The 19567-nt window shown below is 35.9% G+C and overlaps 1 protein-coding gene across 1 annotated transcript; it reads right to left on the bottom strand.

The window, feature by feature from the left end:
- Positions 1 to 1373: 1373 nt before the first annotated feature.
- slc13a1 (solute carrier family 13 member 1) lies at positions 1374 to 18428 on the bottom strand. The gene is made up of 15 exons (XM_024264355.2): positions 18122 to 18428; positions 14952 to 15080; positions 13737 to 13873; positions 10734 to 10900; positions 8833 to 8872; positions 8668 to 8743; positions 6789 to 6946; positions 5004 to 5123; positions 4607 to 4705; positions 4354 to 4455; positions 4126 to 4220; positions 3578 to 3672; positions 3278 to 3439; positions 1885 to 2022; positions 1374 to 1802 (listed from the first exon to the last, which is right to left on the bottom strand). Exons 1-15 carry the CDS (start codon positions 18224 to 18226, stop codon positions 1659 to 1661), a joined length of 1767 nt encoding a protein of 588 aa, XP_024120123.1. The 5' UTR covers positions 18227 to 18428; the 3' UTR covers positions 1374 to 1658.
- Between the last annotated feature and the right edge of the window lie 1139 nt (positions 18429 to 19567).

Genomic DNA, 19567 nt, shown 5'->3' with positions numbered 1-19567 from the left:
AAAAAAAAAAAAAAAAGAAATGGACCTGAATTTCTCTTTAAGCGTTGAAGGCTGCAGACCCCGGGGATAAACACACCTGATCCAGTTTAGCAGCAGATAAGACAGGACTCTAGAAAACAAGCCAGAGACCGGCCCTCGAGGCCCAGATTTGGACAACCCTGGTTCACACACTCTGCCGCTAGCTTACAGCCCCTGAAGCCCCAGCATAACATTCCAAAAATGGTGAGCAATATTGCAGCTATCTAGCCGTACAGTTTTGACTCAAATACCAGCAGAGACGGGAAAAACAAAGACGACAATGAATCTAGTCGTCTACAAGTATGCATGAGAATGAAGTGGAGCAGGGAGCTTGTGATCTGCTGATTGTAGCTTCTTCTTCACTGCTGCAAGTTTTCCCAACGGGATTTGCTCCCAATTCACAATGATTTGAATAAAGAAATACTCAGAAATGCAGTTTTAATCATATTTTTCTTTATCGTTAGAAAAATGTCACAAGAACATGTTAAAAACACCAAATACAATTTCCATCAGAGTGGATATTTGAAGAATTACAAGCTTTTTCTGGGTTTCTCCAATAAAACAAGATTAACTGGATAAAACAGCATTATGAAAACTTTACTCATTTCAAGTTTGAATGAGTTCACACATGTTTTTTCATAAAATCTTGCTGTACTCAAACCTCACTAGTTATTTTTATGAATATTTAAAGAGCTCTGTCACAGTCCTGCAAAGCTATAAAGTTATTCCTCCCAGTTTTTCTATTCCTTAACTCTTATCAAACACGTCTTTTTTGCTTCTTTATTTGCATGTCGTTGTTTTCTCTTGTGGAGGAAGGATGAAGCCCCTCCCAAATGTTGACTAGTGGATTTCTGATCTGATCGAATGTTTCCACAGAAAAAAAGGGAGCAGAATTGTACAGCTCGGGGCAGCTATTCTTAGTTTATAGAGTCAGTTAAATTATGATGAGAGGATTCTGAACTACATTTAAAGTTTGATGTTAATTATTTACACCATCTCATCTTTTATCATTACTATCACTACTTGTTTGTTGTTTTTGCTTTTTTGCAGTTGTTTATTAAAGTTAAAGCAACATCTGTGTATTCAGTGCACTTGTATCTACAATGTGCTGTTGTAAAACTATAAATAAACAATAATAAAGTGTCATGGTTGGTATAGACAGGTCGTCTTCAATTTAGGGAATTTTTAAGCTTCCACAATACACAACAAATGAATTAAACAAGATTTCTTCAACAAATACAGAATATTTACACATCTTACAAAAAAAGCTGTACCAGATTTGTTTCATTTTACGGGTCAAAATTAGACCAATTTATGATTTACCAGGCAGAATGGTTTTGTTGGATGCAAATCATATGATAAGCATTTTATTTTCTAGCAAATTTTACCCTCTTAAACTGTTCTTAAGTACGTACAACGAAAAATGAAAAATAATGAAAAATGTAGATGATTTTATTTAGCTGTTTGAATAAAAAAACATCCTTAGTGAGTAAACTCAGTTAAAGTTAGAAGTTTAAATATTTTTTTGGCAAAGCCAGTATTAAAAAAAAAAAAAAAAAACATTGACGGGAGCAACTTATGTTTGATGATCCTGAACCACAAACACACACTAATAAATCTAATAGACCCGGTCCCTGTCATCAGGGTAGTGTGGAGTTTAAACTGGGAATAGTTGGTGCCCAATCAGGGTACGTATCCAAAGAGAAGAGAGGAACTCCCCACGTCCCTACAGCCAAGAGGACACACAGCAGTCCAATCACGTTGACACCGAGCCCAGCCTTCACCTGCAACGGCAGCAGCATCATGATCAACTTTGTTCAAATGTCTTGTAATTGAAGCTGTTTGTGTTTGCTCTGAATGACCCACCATGTCCATGATGCTGATGTGTCCATAAGCATACACAACAGCATTGGGCGGATTCGACACTGGCAGCAGGAAAGAGAAGGATGTGCAGAGTGTGGTTGGGATAAGGATGTAAAGTGGATTCACGTGGATAGCCTCTGCCTAAAATTAAAGACAGTGACAAATATTTAATTAAGTGTTTAAACCAATCTGAAAGAAAATGAACTGTCAGAGACCATAAGTGGATGAGATGCAATAAATGTCAAGTTTTTTTGTTTTGTCAACACATTCTCACTCACAACTCCTCACATATTGACGTTTGGTTTAGGACCCTCCGTGTCTAAAACCGACGTTTTGGGTGTTCCTAACTTGATGCGTTTTGACCTGCTGGCTGTTCCCATTAAATCACGGGTCCAGTACTGGATCCAGTCCAGTACCGGGAAGCCAAGCACATCAGTACCCTAACCCAGAACTGGTTTGTGTCCGGACCCAATTCGTGCCTGGTACTGGGTCTAGTATTGGCTCAGATCCGGTAGCGGTACTGTGTTCGGTGCCGGGTTAGGGTTAGAGTACTGGTAGTGGGTTTGGGTAAAGGCACTTGACGCGTCCCACGGGCCAGTTTGTGTCGGGTTCCGCGTCCTGAGGGTTATGGACCCTCGAACAGGACGCGGAGGGGTCCTGAACCAAACATCAAAATGTGACAAGTTAGGAGAGACAACGTGTTTACAAAACAGAAATATATATCTTTGGGTGTTTTCATCTTGTTGCCATTTTGTGTTATTTATCTTCTTTATTATTTTATGACTTGAATACATAGATATATGTGTGTGTGTGTGTGTGTGTGTTGTGACAACTTTGGGATGCTAAGATGCTGATTTCATAACTGACAGAAAAAAAACAGCCAAACAAGCACAAAATAACCAAATGGAATAAAAATATATGTTAATTTGGTTTGAAAGTCACCTGGTATGAAATCCAGAATTGCTTTGCATTTTGATAATTTCAAAGTTTTCAAAGTGAAAACCACTTACACCGTTAGATTTACTAATAAAGGAGAAGCAGAAAAGAAAAAGACACAAAGAGTCATTATTTTTTAATCAATATTTTTTATAATTTAAACCATTTTAATATTATTAAAAATCCTTAGTGACTAAAGTCATTTCTTGTTCTAACTCATATTTTCTTTGACAGTCTTTTCTTGTCAAATGTTATGAATGCCATCACCAATTTTACTCAGAATTAGGGAGTCTTTTAGCAGCTGTTTCCCAGCAGTAGTGACTGTGTTTTCTACGGCATCTTTAAATCTAAAAAAAATCACGTCTTTGACAGTGTTTGGGCTCTAGCCAAGCCTCTTTGTTGTTAGTGAGCAAATGGATCAATGCACAGATTTTATGTAGAATTTACAGTGAAAACATACCAGTGGAGAGAGGATAGGAAGGAAGATGGTCGTGGTTGCTGCATTGCTGGTCACTTCTGTCAGCATGGTAACAATAACACAGGCTATTGTGATCACGGCAAAAACTGGCAAATCGCCTAAAGGTGTGAGGAGCTCAGCCACCCACAGAGATAAGCCAGACTCCTGGACACAGAACAGAACTCACAGTTACACTCTCAGGTTCACCAGCACCCTCTGCCTTGACGCAGGTATGGTTTGGGTTTCACTTAGAGTATTTCTAGGTGAGAATGTAAGATTGACATAACAAACACGTAAACTAACCTTTGTGCCTTCAGCAAGTGCAAATCCTCCACCAACCAGAAGGGCAACTTTCCATGGCATGGAAGCTTGAAACTCATTCCAGGTGATCATAGCCTCTGAGTGAGCACAGAAAACAACAATATTCCTCAGAAAGAATAATAGAAACATTTAGTTTCTGTTGAACAGCTGATCAAACTTGACAGGAAATTTGGAACCGTGTTAGTTTCATTTTTAAGCTGATAATGTCTACAATGTTAATTATTTAGTCACTGCTTTGAAGATGTTTTACAGCAAATATAAACCTTTATATTTTACCTCAACAAACAACTAAAATGGCAAATGTATGCAATGCTGGGATTGCTGCAAATGGAGGATTCTTTGACAAAAGCAGAAAAAGATCTAAGATCTAATCATGTCAATATCTGGACTGTTTTCTCTTCAGCGTACAGTTCATTGTCAGGTTGACCCACTCTTTTGAACTGTTTAGCTCCTAAACATAACAGTCTGTTTAAATGTTACCTCATAAACCTGTTATATTATCAAGCGGTGTCATTTAGATATGTAATTACCATATTTTTTGGAAGGTCCGTAGGCTGGAATAATGAAGAAGAGGAGGCCCAGCATCAAAGCCACATTGGCATCTGTGAAGTAACCTGACTGACCCCTTTGGAACACGACAGGAACACAGATAAACAAGATCATGTTTAGAGTAAGTTATATTATTTAATATGATTAGAAATAAAAATGAACTAATAGACAACAATTAAACACAGGAGATGAAAAGGGGAGGGACTTACTCTGGAAAAAGAGAAGCCCACCCAGGAAAGAAACCTGGAGATCTGGTCAGCCATAACAACACCATCAACACAAACGCCACTCCTGTTACTATTTCCTGAGACCTGGGAAAGAGAATCAATCATCTTTTAATGTATTTATTTATTAAAACAAACTTTAAATCGAGTCACATGGTGTGAATTGTAAATGACCCAATTAGATACATTTGTTCTGGAATCATTTTCCGTGAAGGCATAAAAGAGTCTGTGGGATTACCTCATGGGTCCCAATGAACTGTACTCCTCTTCAATCACTTTTTTGGCGGCCTTCTCTTTCTCTGAATGTTCTCCTTTTTGGCACTTTAGGAAGCTGAAACTGTTTGATGAAAAAAATATTAATTAATAAGACAGAGATAATAATTGTGCCATTTTTAATAAAAGATACAGACATTTAGTCAAAAGGTTTAGAATCACAAACACCATCAGTTATCACCCTCAATTGAAAAAGTTTTTCTTTCTAAAGTGAGAACTCATGGGATTCAAACAGCTAAAACAAAACCGAAAAAATGCAATAAAAACACAATTTCTTTGATTCCTTAACAAACAACATGACAATATTATCAGATAACAGAGAGACAGAAGGGGACAGATCATTCTTAACACTGAAGACTCACTCTGAGCCAATGAAGAGCCAGTACAGCCAGATCCAGGTCAGAAAGAGCATGATGATGCTGATAGGAAGGCACAACAGGAGCCAGTTTCCAAAGTTAATGCAGTTGCAGTCTGGGTAAACCCTGTGTTGAAAGACAGATTTTAACATCCATTTCAATGTTCGAATGGCACATTAAAATTGCCTTTTTAATCATCAATCCATCAAGTTTTTAAGCTGTTCTAATATAATACACAACTTTAACATTTGTCCAAACTTGATTTAAGTAACTCATTGCTACTTTTCAGAACTGAGAGCTTTTCATGTTTAATCTATGTTTGATCCATTACCAACGTTTAAAATTGAAAGTAGTGTTTTACTTCAGGTAGAAACAAAAATAAATACAAGAAAAGCCATAAAAAATAGAAATTACATAATAAACTAATTCACACTTTTTTGGGCCAAAATCAGGTAGTCATTTATTATTGTTAGCATAGAATGTTACTTTCTCAATTAAAATTCACATCATAAGTTGTAGAAAAAGTTTAGGAAACAACATCACTATCTGTGAACATAATGAAATACAACATGAACATATATAAATAACCACAATTAAGTCACAGTCAGATTGTATACATCCTCGTACCTCTTTGATATCCTTTTTTTCCATTCATAGACTGTATATAAGAATATACAATATTACTTTTTTTACAGTCATTTTTTCCATTATAAAACTAAACAGTCAATGCTTGAAACACAAAGGGAAGACGCAAAGCATATTTAATCCCTTCCCCTCTATAATCTGCATAATTTAACAATGACATACTCAATAAATCCCTGTTGTGACAGTAAAATCTGCCCAACACAAGAAGCTCTCAGCCCACATCTGTTGGCTCAGCTGTTGGACAGGACAAATAAAAAAAAAAAAAAAAAATAAAAAAAAAAAACCAATAACATGACCGCTTTATTGTCAGTTATCTAAATATAAGACTTAATACTAACCTTATCCAATTATTTATTTGTCAGTAATCACAGTAACTATTATCAATAATAATATAGTTCCCATAAAAGTATTTAACCACTGTTTCTGATATCACTCAAGTGTACCACCCATAGTTTAATGGTGTTTCCATTCACCCTCATGACCATTATCTACCTTCACCTCTGTACTGAAACAATAACATTTCTTTGTATCTTTTTTTAAATATATAGATATTAGAGCATTGTTTAAGCTCCTCACTTAACACATGCCAAAGTTTGATAACACACACTGACACATAGGAATATTTCCTGTCTGTTCTCGCAAATTTTATTTTAAATTCTCTATATTCTCTTAATTTGTAGCCTTTTTTGTTTTCAGAGATGGTGTTGAATGGTGTTAGGAAATGAATTTCTATTAGCTCTGAATATGAATTGTGCTGTCTGAAGTTTAACCAAATCAAATCATTTCAAAAGTGTAGATTGGAGGAATATATAATTTATTGTATTTATACATTGCAATATATTATGAAAGCAAAGAAAAATACTTTTTTCTTTGAGATTTTGAAAGCAAACATCTCATTATTTTCTTTTTTTTGCAACTGTGTTTTCAAAACACAACATTTTGGTTGGAAGTTTAGGAAAAGAAATCGATTAATCGTCCTTACACCCCTAGGTAATTGCGGTTTCTGCAGTTTTTTATGTGTGTTATGTCATGTAGTCGATAAAGGACTAACTTTTCTTCATGAATGATCAATGTAGAACACCTAAATCTGAATTAAGGATGCATTTTCTTTGTTAAATGGACAAATTTAACTGGACTGTCACTCACTGGTTGAGATATTCAGAGAAGATGAGGTTAGGAGAGGTTCCTGGAAGTGTAGTGATGCCACCGATGTTGGAGGAGTACGCTATACCAATAGACATGGCTTTGCACATCATCAGGTCCTGTTTCCTGCTGTTGGTCGCTCCTTGTGCAGGAACTGGAACCTTGAACACAATAATGATAGATTACTCACTCACACTTCTCACTGACAATATACTCAAGATCAAGACCCACACAATGAAACAAAGTTGTGTTTAAAGCATAATGTAGGCAAAATGTTGCAGTCTAGAGTTGATGTTGACTCAAACACATTTGATGCAGCTCCTCTTTGCAGAGACTTTACAAAAACAGCTTTTAAAGCCAGCTGTGTTTAAGCCAGGTATGGAAACATGTCATGTTTATCTTTTACACCCTCATGTTTAATCATTGCTCACAACTATGAATATTTTGGATGTTTCTATTTCATATATGCATCTACATGCAGCTTGTCAGCAGAGGGCAGCAAACTGTCATCTGAAGTTTCATCTGACTTTAGAAAACACAGCAGACCAACACTGAAATGGCTCCTAAAGCATCACTGGCTGCATCTTCACACCGGAGTTCACGTGATGTAGACTGTGTGATTCCTCACTATTCCTCCAAACTCCTGAATCTTCGATTTCACATAAAATGAAAATGACCTTTCATCAATTCATCAGTGACCATTGTTGCTGGCCTTCCCGTATGTGAAGGTGTTGATGAACGTCTGTCAAGTGAGCATTTTTTCTCATGATTACGTAGCCGCTAATCCAGACTGTAAAGTTAGTTCAGGATTTAGGAACCCTTTCTAGATTTGTCATGTTAAACATCTCACTACTTTTTGTTTGGTCACTAAAACAATAAAATATTTGAAATATTGCCACATTAATTTAGTATAATACATAAAAGCCCTTCTTTGAAATGACTGACAAAAATAATTGAACTTTTTCCACCATATTCTAATTTTTTTAGAGACCCACCATGTTAAAATAAATGACTGAGCTCATAATGGAACTGTAGCTAGCATTCGTGTTCTTTTAAAAGATTATAAGGTTGTGTTTTCAAAGCAGTAGAAACAACAATTAATCTTATCCTTATCTGCTTCTATGACTTTTTTGTCTAGGACTTTCCACTTAAACAAGCTTGTGACATTACACCACACTTAACATTTTACAAGGTGATAAAACTCCTGGTCATAAATGTCTTGAAATAGCTTTGACTTTACTTTGACATTTTAATATCAGAAAAAAAAATCTCAGGTCACAGACAAAATAAAAAAATGCTGAGTACTGACTAATATAACCATGATTAGATCATTGTGTAGATATGAATCATCCTGCTGAGAACATTTAGGGGTAACATGCTAACTTGTTAGGATGCTTGTTCTCCGGTCTGTTTTTGAGTATAAAGAATTCCCAACGCATTTTTTACTAGCTATTGTAAAAAGTAACAATGTTCTAAAATTAAGACCTGAAATTTAGCAAAATATGTTGTTTTTGGCCGTTTTTTTAAATTAAAAACAATAAAGAAATACCCTATGACATAAGGTCAAGGCCGTCCCCTCAGCCACACTACACCCGTGGCCAACACTGCTCAAGTGAGTTCTGGCAGTGCCTGCATTGGCTAAACTTCACCATATAGCATCTAATAAAATAATCATTCATTTCTGGTGTTTTAGCACTTGCTCAGTTAAAAAAAAAAACACTTCAAATGTTTCTGCAAAGTCTGGAAACATGTCACAACCTTTTGCAGTCCAGCCTAAAGCCTGTAAACACATTTTGAATAACCCAGATGCAAAAAGCATGAAATTGACCACAAAGGATGAAATCTTTTCAGTTGTGAAAGCAATGACAATCTATTATTTTACCTCAGTTGTGTTAGACTGGGACACTGGTTGGATTTGAACAAAAGTCTCTTTTAAACCATGTGGCTGCATCTCGTTACTGGCAGACAGAACAAACAGTGAAAGGATTTAGAAAAATGTTGAAGTATAAAAACTTTTGAAAAACAAAGTTACAGTTTATCTACTTACCTCTTAATTTGCTTTTCCTTTTCATTAGACATGTCAGTTTCTACAAAAACAACAGACTTGGGTCACATTTTTGTCCTAAAATTGCGTTAGAATGATAAAAGCTGGAGGTAGCAGAGATGAAGATGTTGAAGTTCTCTTTGGGAGTGACAAGGATGGATAGGATCAGGAATGAGAACATCAGAGGAACAGAACATGGTAAATGTTTGAGATAAATACAGGGAAGCAGATTGAGATGGTTCGGACCATTGACTGTATATGAGAACTGGACTGAGTAACCCCTCCCCCTTCCTTTTCAGTTAAAGTCCCATAGACCTCTATTGCGAAATAAAAAGTAATTACTCGTTCATTCTATTTCTCAGAATAATCATTCTTGCACTGACACATTTGTATAATTTTCTTGATAATCCTATTTTTTGTGATAGATTTTTTTATTTCAAGTTATTAAAGTTATAAACTGACTAATCAAATGTCAATCAATCAAAAGATGTTCGAAACGTCTCTCCTGAGCCCACTTTCAGTGGAAGTGGTGTGGACATCCAACAAGCTCACTCCTGATTGGTTGCAGTAGTTGCCATAGAACGATGACTCGGTCAGACTCAGACCAATCATAACATTGTCTAATGGTGGAGTCCGTATCCCAGAAAAATGCAGACTGAACTGACTTCATTTCATTGGAGCTGGAAGTAAACTGTTCTCTATGAGTGACATCACACCCACTCAGTGCAGTCCTCTTATACAGTCAATTGTAAGGAGAGTAGAAAAGGTGATGATGAGGTTGAAGCTCCCAGGAAAGGAATCTAGAGGAAGACCAAAGAGGGCGTTCATGGAGGTAGAGAAACAGGATATGATGGTGGTTGATGACAGTGAGGAAGCTGCAGGAAAAGGTTTTGGTAATGGCAGATAATTCGCTGTGGTGACCCCTAAAGACATCGGCTAAAAAGCAGAAAAAAATGTTCATAACTTAAAATAATAATAATAATAATAATAATAATAATAATAATAATAATAATAATAATAATAATAATAATAATGAGAGGTTAACTAACTGGGTGGGAACACCATCGTTTACACACAAATTAAAAAAAATTAACAACCAACATTTGTTAAAGTTGACTTAAAAAACATTTGGGGTTCAAATGTGTTGATTTATGTGTTACTTGTTTGAACTGTTTTTTGCTTAATTTAAATAATATATCAAAGAGCATTAAAACACCTTTTAACAGTGTCAACCTTGTTGTGCCTGATGCTCAAATCACGCCACAAGACCTCAGATTGCGTCTGTGCATTTACTTAACATTGAAACTTGACGCCTTCATCACGCCAATTGCATCCAGTGTGAATGCTCCATAAAACTATTTTTGTTTCTTCTTGTATCTCATCAGAACATAAAATCTAATTAAAATGGACGTCTTATCATTTGATGATGTTACAAGACAATGTTTTAGATTTGAACAAATGTTTTATTATTTGTTCAACATTTTATTTTTTTTTCTAAGCATAATTTGAGCTTGAATTTACTTAGTTTTATTTTTGCCATTTTGTTTTGTCAAAGACTAGTTTGGTTAAAAAAATATAGTAATTTTATTAATTTCAGCTATATTTACACATCTAATTTCAGTTCCAAGCCACAATGATAGCTACAAAGCGTTGTGTGACATATCAATACCTTTACTGCAGCCTCTATTGTACACAGAAACAAAGAAAACAGTAATTTCTAAACCCTTTAAACTATTAACTATTTCCTTTAAGTTGAGTTTTTCTAGATAGTAAACACAACTAATTATTTTAAAAATGAACAGGAAATTCTTCACTGAGTACATAGGCTGCACGGTGGTGCAGTTATTTTCATTATTAAGGTTTAATCAATCTCGAGTGAAAGAGTCGATTGTGTTTTCAGCTACCGTCCAGTTCCAGGTTGGGGTTGTCTTTTCCCGAACACTGATATTCTTTGGCCTTCAGGATTTGTTGAAGGACGGCTTCCACAATGGGCATCACCATCGTCACAGCAGAGGTGTTCTGGACCCACATGGAGAGCAAGGCACAGCCAGACATGAACCCCAGCATCAACCTAAAAGAGTTCAGGAAGAGCCTGATGTTAAAAAGAGCAAAGTCTGAATCCAAGCATCTTTCATTTTCATATACTTTCAGTCTTCACTTAATATAAATACATGTCCAGCAAGTGTTCTTTGTTTTCAATGTTATGTCAAGGGTGTAATTTGTCCAACGTGGACTTTGTCTATTTTATTGCATCTTAATTTACCAGATTATTGTCTATTTTTGTCCATCTGATTTCAGAATGGCGGCGCATGTGACTTCACGGGATATTGTTATCTTGGTCTGCAGTCACATGTAGCGTGTTATCCATGTTATCTTTATTGAAACAATCAATAGCAACATAAAAATGCTTTAAAGAAATTTCTATTAATGCCGTGTTATATCAGGGTAAGGGTAAATGTTGTAGCAACTATATTTGGAAGATTAACCAGAGAGCAACCAACATAATCCAAATATATGAGATCAAAGCCCCTCCTCTAAATAAATAAATAAAAAATACAAATAAAAAAAAGCTCAGTGCCTTTTATCTGAAATCCCAATCCAATCATCTTTTAATTTATTGTAAAGTATTTTTAGTGGACTTATAATAATTGATAATACAGTTTTTAGGCAAAAAAAAAACAGTAATGGAGCAATGGAGCCGTACATTTTGAGCCAGAAGCCAGCCTAGACGAGGAAAACAAAGACGTCCTGTACATGGATTTATCTGTCTTCTAGTGGATGCGTTGGAATGGAGCAGAGCAGAGAGCTTGTTGTAGTTTGTAAATAAAAGCTTTTTCTATTAAGAAAAAAATGCTTCAAGAACACTACATTTTTTAGTAGATTTGAAGCCTTCCCATCTTCCTAATGTGGGCCACAAACATTAAAATACAACTAAACTCTCCAAAAATGTATTTTCCAAAATAGTCAAGTCAGCTTTACTGCTACACTTGGCTTCGAAATAAAATCCTGAACAAGCTTTATTAAAACATTAACAAACATTATAAATGTGTTTATACAGTGTTAGTAAGACTTTAGCACAATAAGCCAAAAAAGGTTTATCAATATCCTTAGTAAGAATTAACATCTAAAGTGAGACCATTGTCTACAAAGGTCACATACTAATGAACTACTAACAAACACAAATGTATTAACTATCTTTGTCAACATTATATTGATTGTTTTGCAGGACCTCCTCTAAAGTATTACTCTATGGCATCAAGGTCAGTTGTCTTAAAGTATTCTTTGATCTTTTATGAAACATTATCTCCCCTGTTTCTTTAAACCTTTTGTTTATTGTAAATTCTTAATATTTTTTTCCGTCTTCCAACCCACTTATTTTGTCTGTTTCCATATTTCTATTTATATTAAAGTGCCGCATTTTGGTCTAATCCTTATTGTTGTCTTTCCTCCATCCTGATTTTATTTTCCTCACTCCTTGTTAGACCGATGTCACAACCTATCACGTTATAGACTTGGCCTTTGCTACATCTACCTTCAATGAATGCCTTATCTGTCTTTCTAAGGTTTTCTTAGTCCTACGTTTGTACTTCTAGGTGTGACTTTGCATTATTTTCCGATTACAATGTCTGCATAAAACCTTGTCCACTTGGGTATCTCTGCCTCAATTTTATGCCATCCCATGTTCCAGCCTCTTCCAGGGAAAATCTTTACTTAGGCACTTCAGTTACTTTAGCAAAGTCTTGTATGTCATGTTCTACTGATTTTCTTTCTAAACTAAATTCTGAACCTCACAAATTTCTCACTTACTATTGACACCACTCATAGTTCCATATGTGACTTAAATCTGATCTCCAGCTGGTCCTCCTCTAACTGAAGCACCAGCGGAGAGTCATCAGTTTGACCCTGGGATATTTCTTGAGATCTTGTGCTACTGCCAGTCAGTTCTTAATGTCACTCTTTAGTGTAACAAACCAAACTCTCTTTGTTTTATTCTAATGCACATAGATGCAAACATGTTTTAGTTCAGAGAGCCAGCAACGTGCCTGCCTGGAAGTCATCACATGTTGGTGTTTGGCTGAGGACCCCCCTGTGTCACTTTTTGACGTTTTGGATGACCCCAGCTTGTCGTTTTTTGATGTGCTGACTGTTTGTAAAATCAAGGGTCCGCAATCATTGGGATGCAGTGCCGGACACAGACTGGTCCTTGGGACCCAGTACCAGTACCTTAACCCTAACCCTGTACTCATTTGCATCTGGGCCCAGCTTGCATCCCGTACTGCACTTGGTACTGAATCTGTTACTGGACGCGTCCCAGGGATCAGTCTGCATCAGTACAGGTGCCAGGCCCTGTACTGGGCTTGAACCGGTGCCAGGTTAGAGTTAAGGTACTGATGCTGGGTTAGGGTGCCGGTGCGCTCCGCATCTCGGTATTGGACCAGTTATGGTTGATGGCCCGGAGGTTTGGGACGGTGATTTAATGGGAAAAGCCAGCATGTAAAAAAACAATGAGTCGGTGAAACCCAAAACATCAAAAAAGGACGCGGCGGGGTCCTTAACCAAACGTCAACATGTGACGAGCTGAGAGTGAGAATCCGTTATGTGAGCACCACTAACCCACTGGAAATGATTTTTTAAGCTGTATGCTGGCCAGTGAGCCAAGAGTAATTAATCAAAGATCTTGACAAACAAAATGGAGCACAGCTTCTTTTTGCAGCAAATTTTTTAATGTATGCTGATTTTATTCATTTAATGTAATACTTTTTTCTGCTCTCATATCTATCTGTCTTGAGTTTGTTCTGCTTTTTTCATGGGGTGGTGTGATATACAGTCACCAACAATATCACCACATCATCAGCATAGGGTAGGATAGCAACAACACTAAAGAAACATGGGATTCAGGTGCTTACCACGCAGGGTTGACTCCCACCAGTGTGACAAGTCTCAATGCTATCCTGCGGTGCAGGCCCCACTTTTCAATGGATGTGGCAAGGCAAATGACACCCACAAGCAAGAAGTGGAAGTCTTTAAAATACCACTTTGCCACCTGAAAGAAAAGAATTTGAAAGTTAGAGCATGTAAGAGGCAGTAGAGGCGAGGTGGAAAGTTCAGTATCATAAAGTTTATGACAGCCCAGTGGAAGGAGGTCTATCTGAGTTTGCTGGACATGGTTCACACACTAGAGTCCACCCAGACTAAAGAAGTTGGTTATGTTTCTCTGTTATACTTAGAGTTTTTCAAGTTAGACATAAATATCATGAAGGGATATTTATGAAGAGAGAGATGCCAATATTTGTTTTTAGATGCTTCTCCTGCAGGGTGATTGTCAAAACGTGCTCAGTGATGAGCACATCCAAGAAGTGCTGCTCAATCCCATTTACATATACCTCTATCTTGATTGAGGCACTTTACAGTCACAAGCTCAAAGAAGCTCACAGAAGCATGCCAAGTGTCTAACAATTGGTGGTCTCTATGCTCGGATGGATTTTGTTGTCTATGCACAACACAGGGAGGTGGCTTATCTAACTGCAGTAATTAATGTCCATTGTAGACAAGCCAGCACAAGACATGTTGTCCTTTTGTTTCCAGATCAAAAGGCTGAACTCTGCTTTTTGAAGTCTGAAAACCTTCCCTATCATGCGACCTTTATAAGTGTTTTGAAGAGTTAAGGAGTTGGTAAAGATAATGTGATCAATGAAAGCTCCTGATAATGTTATTGTCCATAAATTTTCATAGCAGGCTGATGGAACAGCTTTCTGTATGTGTTGTTACGGCTTTCCTGAAATGCGTCTAAATGTTCATACACTATCAGTTCGTGAAATTATATAAATTGGAGATTATATAATGTGGACTGAATGCACATCATAACAGTGAGGCGGTCTAACCGTGGTTGAAGAATGCTCTTTTCTGAGAGGTTTAAGGTTGTTCTGTGACTTGCCAAACTGTTTCTTTTAGTGCTTAAGTGCACTTCCATATATTAACTCCAACAGAGTTGACCATCGCTGATTTATTGAAAAGTTTATCATAAAGTTCTTACTTGTACAAGTTGCTAGTCTAAAACCACTTTTGTTTATTTGGTACCATTTGAATGTTTGAGTTCAGAAGTAAAGCTTAGGGATACTCACATCAGAGGACTTCATGATGCCAAATAAAGGAAAAAGGACAGCAGGTAGCATAGCAGTCATGGACAAGGGAATGACCTCTGTCACCCAATACACGGCCATCAGAATCATCACATAGGCACAATCTGCCTCCTGAACAGTCAAAAGAAAGGAAAAACAGAGACAATAACTTTGTTAGAAGTCAAGATATACATCATTTATTTATTGTGAGTTGCACAGTTCTTAGCCCATGCATCCTTGACAGCTCTTATTTTAAAATTAACAATTTTTCTTTAAACGCTTGAACATCTCATCGGTTTCCCTAAAGTTTTCAGAAAATCTTATGCTTAAATTGTTGTTATTGACAGCTTAACATTATTTCAGAGTCAATAGAAGGCTTAAATGGAAGCAACAATTTTTAAAATCTTTTATAAAAAAAAACGAGAATTACTAAGTGTGTGACAGAGAAACCTGTCTGAGAAAAACATGTTGTTCAAAGTGATAAGATGTTATTTTTAATTTAATAGTTAACAGTTTAAATATAACGCTTAGTTTTCAAATAGTTGGAGTGAGGGAGAAAAATGTCAGAAAAATTAACCCAAACTTGGTTTTAGTCAATTTTGCAGAAAGTAAGCCTTCCTCTTTTTATTTTGCAGAGCTACGTTGCTGCCTGGGTGACTTCTCTACTGTAAGGTCAATGGGTAATTTGCACATTAATGCACTATTTGTTACTACATGTCTTATAGTTTTTAATGCTTTCATTGTTTGTTTTTCAGTTTTCTTTGTTTTTTTTGTCACAGATAGGAATGCTGAACAGTGATGTGACGTGTGAATGTCTGTTATAACTTTGTCCCCTCTCACACACACACGTGGATACACACATTTTCTCTTCCTTATCCTACTGGAGCATAAATTCATAGAAATATACTTTAACCTCTAATACGAAACATGATTATGTAATTGTGAAAGTCCAAGGAGTAAATTGCTTTAACCCTTGTCGTTACTGTAAATCTGTCAAAAAGTGTTCTTTTTTTAAAATAATCTGACATGATAAAAATAGATAGATAAAATATTGATAAGTCAGCACTGGTTATGAGCGTGGGTGTCACCCATGTTTAGCAAAACATAAATAGTTTTATTTATTTATTGACTTCTTCAGGAAAAGGCTGAAAGTTGAACATTTTCAAGTTGTTTTTGTGACATTTCATTGTATTTAGTGAATACTTAAAATAAACACATTTTTCATTAGATCATTTAATTTATTACTATTTTTTAAGTTTCTTGTGTTTTTAAAATTAACCTGTCAGGCACTCATTGCCTCATGATGACATTTTGTCGCCCGGGTCAAATAAACGACTTCATTTCCATTTGTCACGGCTACCTTATCATTGGCTCGATAAAAGTCTGGCTTCTGCAAGATTATAACCCAACTACAAAGATACTTGTTGAGTAACCTACTTTCTACTCTCTTTTATTGCACAGTGAAAGGTAGCAGGTTACTGGAAAATGATAAACAGAATATTGATTTCCCTGTGAGGCTTCTGTTGCCAGCATACAATAATGTTGTGCAATGTTCCCTCAGCGGCAACTAAGAACTTTTTAATAATGCTTTCTGTTATCTTATCTTTGCACTGTTGTATTTTCTTGAAAATCATTTCCCTATATTCCTTTCCTAAAGTAACCTCCTCTTTTTTTAATCAAAATAAATTGTTGATCATTGGAAGGATTATTACACAGGTTCATAATCAAAGTCAGGGTGTGTTTGAGGTTTTTAAAGGTAAATGTATGCAACAAAGTCAAAACATTAGATTTTGCAACATCTCTTTGCTATCAGCACCTACTGTACAAGAGATGTCTTTGATGTTTGCTAACTAATCGTATTAACAAACACATGCATGTCTGTTCTGAGGATTTAAGTAGAAGTACTCCAGTAAAACAAGTATGTGACCAACAACTACTGGAATGGTGGCATTTTAGTCTTTTAAAGTCCCCCTCTGACTATGCTCTAGTGATGATATATTGCTGTACATAAGTAAATGTTAATACAGCTCTTCTCAGATTTATCTAAAATACTTAAACGTGACTAAACAAATATGTGAAAAACATCTTTATGTGCTCAAAAGTGAAAGTGTGAAAATCATTTGTTTGATGAAGGTTCTGCATTTGGAAAAACTGCATTATTTTAAACACATTACCAGCTCATTACTGTTTTTGATTTCACTTTCTTGTAATATTTGTATCTTGATATCAGTAACAGAATATTTTAATAAGTATATAGAGTTTAAATCAATCACAATTCTTCATGAACCCCATGAGTTCAATAAACTGAAGCAAATTTGCAACACAGAACCATAATTCACAAAAAAATATCTTAGGGCTCGTAAAGTCAAAAAGAAAAAAAAAGAATGAGGAAAAAAGTATAGATTTAATGCATTTTTCCTTAAAAATAAAAGTATGCGGAAAAAAAAAAACACACAAACCAAGTTGACCACAGAACACATTTCAGACATTTTTGTGTTGCACTGATGTTGATATGGGTTCTTTCTTATGAGTTGAGTTGAATACTCAAACTCCTCGATTGTCATTTTGCCTTTGGTTTAATGTTTCTTCTCTAAAACTACGTAGATATGGTAAAACACAGTTATGTTGAACCAAAATGAATGGAAACTACTCTTAAATATTTTAATCATAAATTATTAAATAATGTGATTTGAATTGGTTGGCAATCATTTTTAAACATGGTTTAGGAAACTCTTGTAGGTAAACAACCTTTATAAAGTGGAGAAAAACAGAAGTACCATGCGTGCAAATGTTTGTGTTTTTGTTAAATGAAACAATGATGACATCAAAGTTTTCCAATTAAAGTCTTTAACCAAGAAAAAGCCTAGACTTTCTTTAATTTCAAAGACATGCAACAAGAAAAACAAAAATGAGTTAACATTAAAAAAAAAAAATGAATAAATCATAAAAAATGACAACTATTTGGACAAAATTAGTCCCATAAGATATATTTTTCCAACTGTTCCTATTTAAAAACATGATTGAAGGAAACAACAATTAATTACTTTATATTATATTAGGCAGAGAAATAGTTTTTCAATATTTACTTGAAAACGCAGCTTTCTTAGAAAAAGATTTGGCATTTTTTATGCTCATCACACTTGTAATAAATGCTCAAAAAAAGAAAAACGTACCTTTGTCCCGATGACCAGAGGAATGGGTAACAGGAGCAGTGGGGTGAGGACAATCAAGAGAAAGCTGCGAAAATTCCATAGTCCTCTGTGTATTTTTTTTAGCATTGTGTTTCTTATTTGTCGTCCTGTTGCTGTAAGTGTGGAGGTGTTCAGGTCAGAGACTTGGGAAAGGTGTTGCTTGACCCAGGTCTCAGGCAGCTTTGAAGGCAGTCACGTTGTCCTCGACTGTTTAGGCTGCAGGTCATGCATTTATACCTGCTGGTTTTACCTCTTGAGTAAGACGGGCCTCAGTGAGTGTTATCTCTGTGCTAACACAAAGGTGAGAAATTACTTTGGTACAAGATATGCAGACACGGGTCTCTACTTTCAGCAGTAAATGTAGACGTTCATCAAAAAATGGGTTATGTGACAGCATATTGTTATTACTGGTTTCCAGAAACAGTCTTTAATTCTTTTTGGCAGTATTTCTCAATTTTAGGTCATTATCTGGATCTTATGCATTTTTAAGATTTTTCAAGAATGTACTGGGCTGGGGGCATGCTGCAAATTTGTTTGTGATAAACTATTGTTTTGCTGATGAACCACCAGCTGTTACAGCAGCTGCTCAATAGTGCTTGAAATAAAGAATTTGAGTGTTGAGAACCAATTCACAAATATATCAGCCTCTGCAGGTGGTTTATCACCCAAGCTCAGTTCCCCTATTAAAGGCCTGGGAGCTTGAGCGTTCTATGCAGTACATTTACTGTTCCAAAGTACTGCACTTTTCTGGATTGGGATGTCTGTAGTTTTTCCAATTCCACTTGGGCAATAGAAGATTGGAAAAATATTGCCTAATCTGAAGAGTCTCAATTGCAACATTCACATGGTGGGGTCAGGATTTGGCATCAACAATAATGAAAGCATAGATCCATCCTGTCTGGCATCAATGAATCAGGCCGCTGGTGTGATGGTGAAGAGGATTTATTTTGGCACTATAATTGAAGTTTGAGAAACTTAAATAGGAGCATTTGTGAAAGACTTAATCTCGTCCATAAAACTAAATCATTGAGTCAGTTCACACATGTGTTAGTATAGTAGAATATTGCTAAGCAGTGAGGTAATCTTCCCACTTATAAATCCTGGAGAGGTCAGAAATTGCTATCTTAGGTGAAGGTCCACTGGAAGAGAATCTAAAAATCACACTGTATGATTTTTTTACTAACTTATTTGTTTGCAACTGAAAATAAGTATTTGAACACATGAGAAAATCCATGTTAATATTTGGTGCAGCAGTCTTTGCTAATTCCATCAGTCAAACGTTTCCTGTAGTTTTTCTTCAGGTTAGGAGAGAGATTTTGGCCCACTTCTCCTCACAGATCTTCTCTAGATCAATCAAGTTTCTGTGTTGCTGTTGAGAAACAGAGTTTGAGCTCCTCTAAAGATGTTCTACAGTGTTTAGGTCTGGAG

Source organism: Oryzias melastigma, linkage group LG6, assembly GCF_002922805.2.
Source record: "Oryzias melastigma strain HK-1 linkage group LG6, ASM292280v2, whole genome shotgun sequence".
NCBI classification, from domain to species: domain Eukaryota; kingdom Metazoa; phylum Chordata; class Actinopteri; order Beloniformes; family Adrianichthyidae; genus Oryzias; species Oryzias melastigma.
The sequence above is the reverse complement of the archived record's forward strand: the minus strand, read 5'-3'. Positions and strand labels throughout refer to the sequence as shown.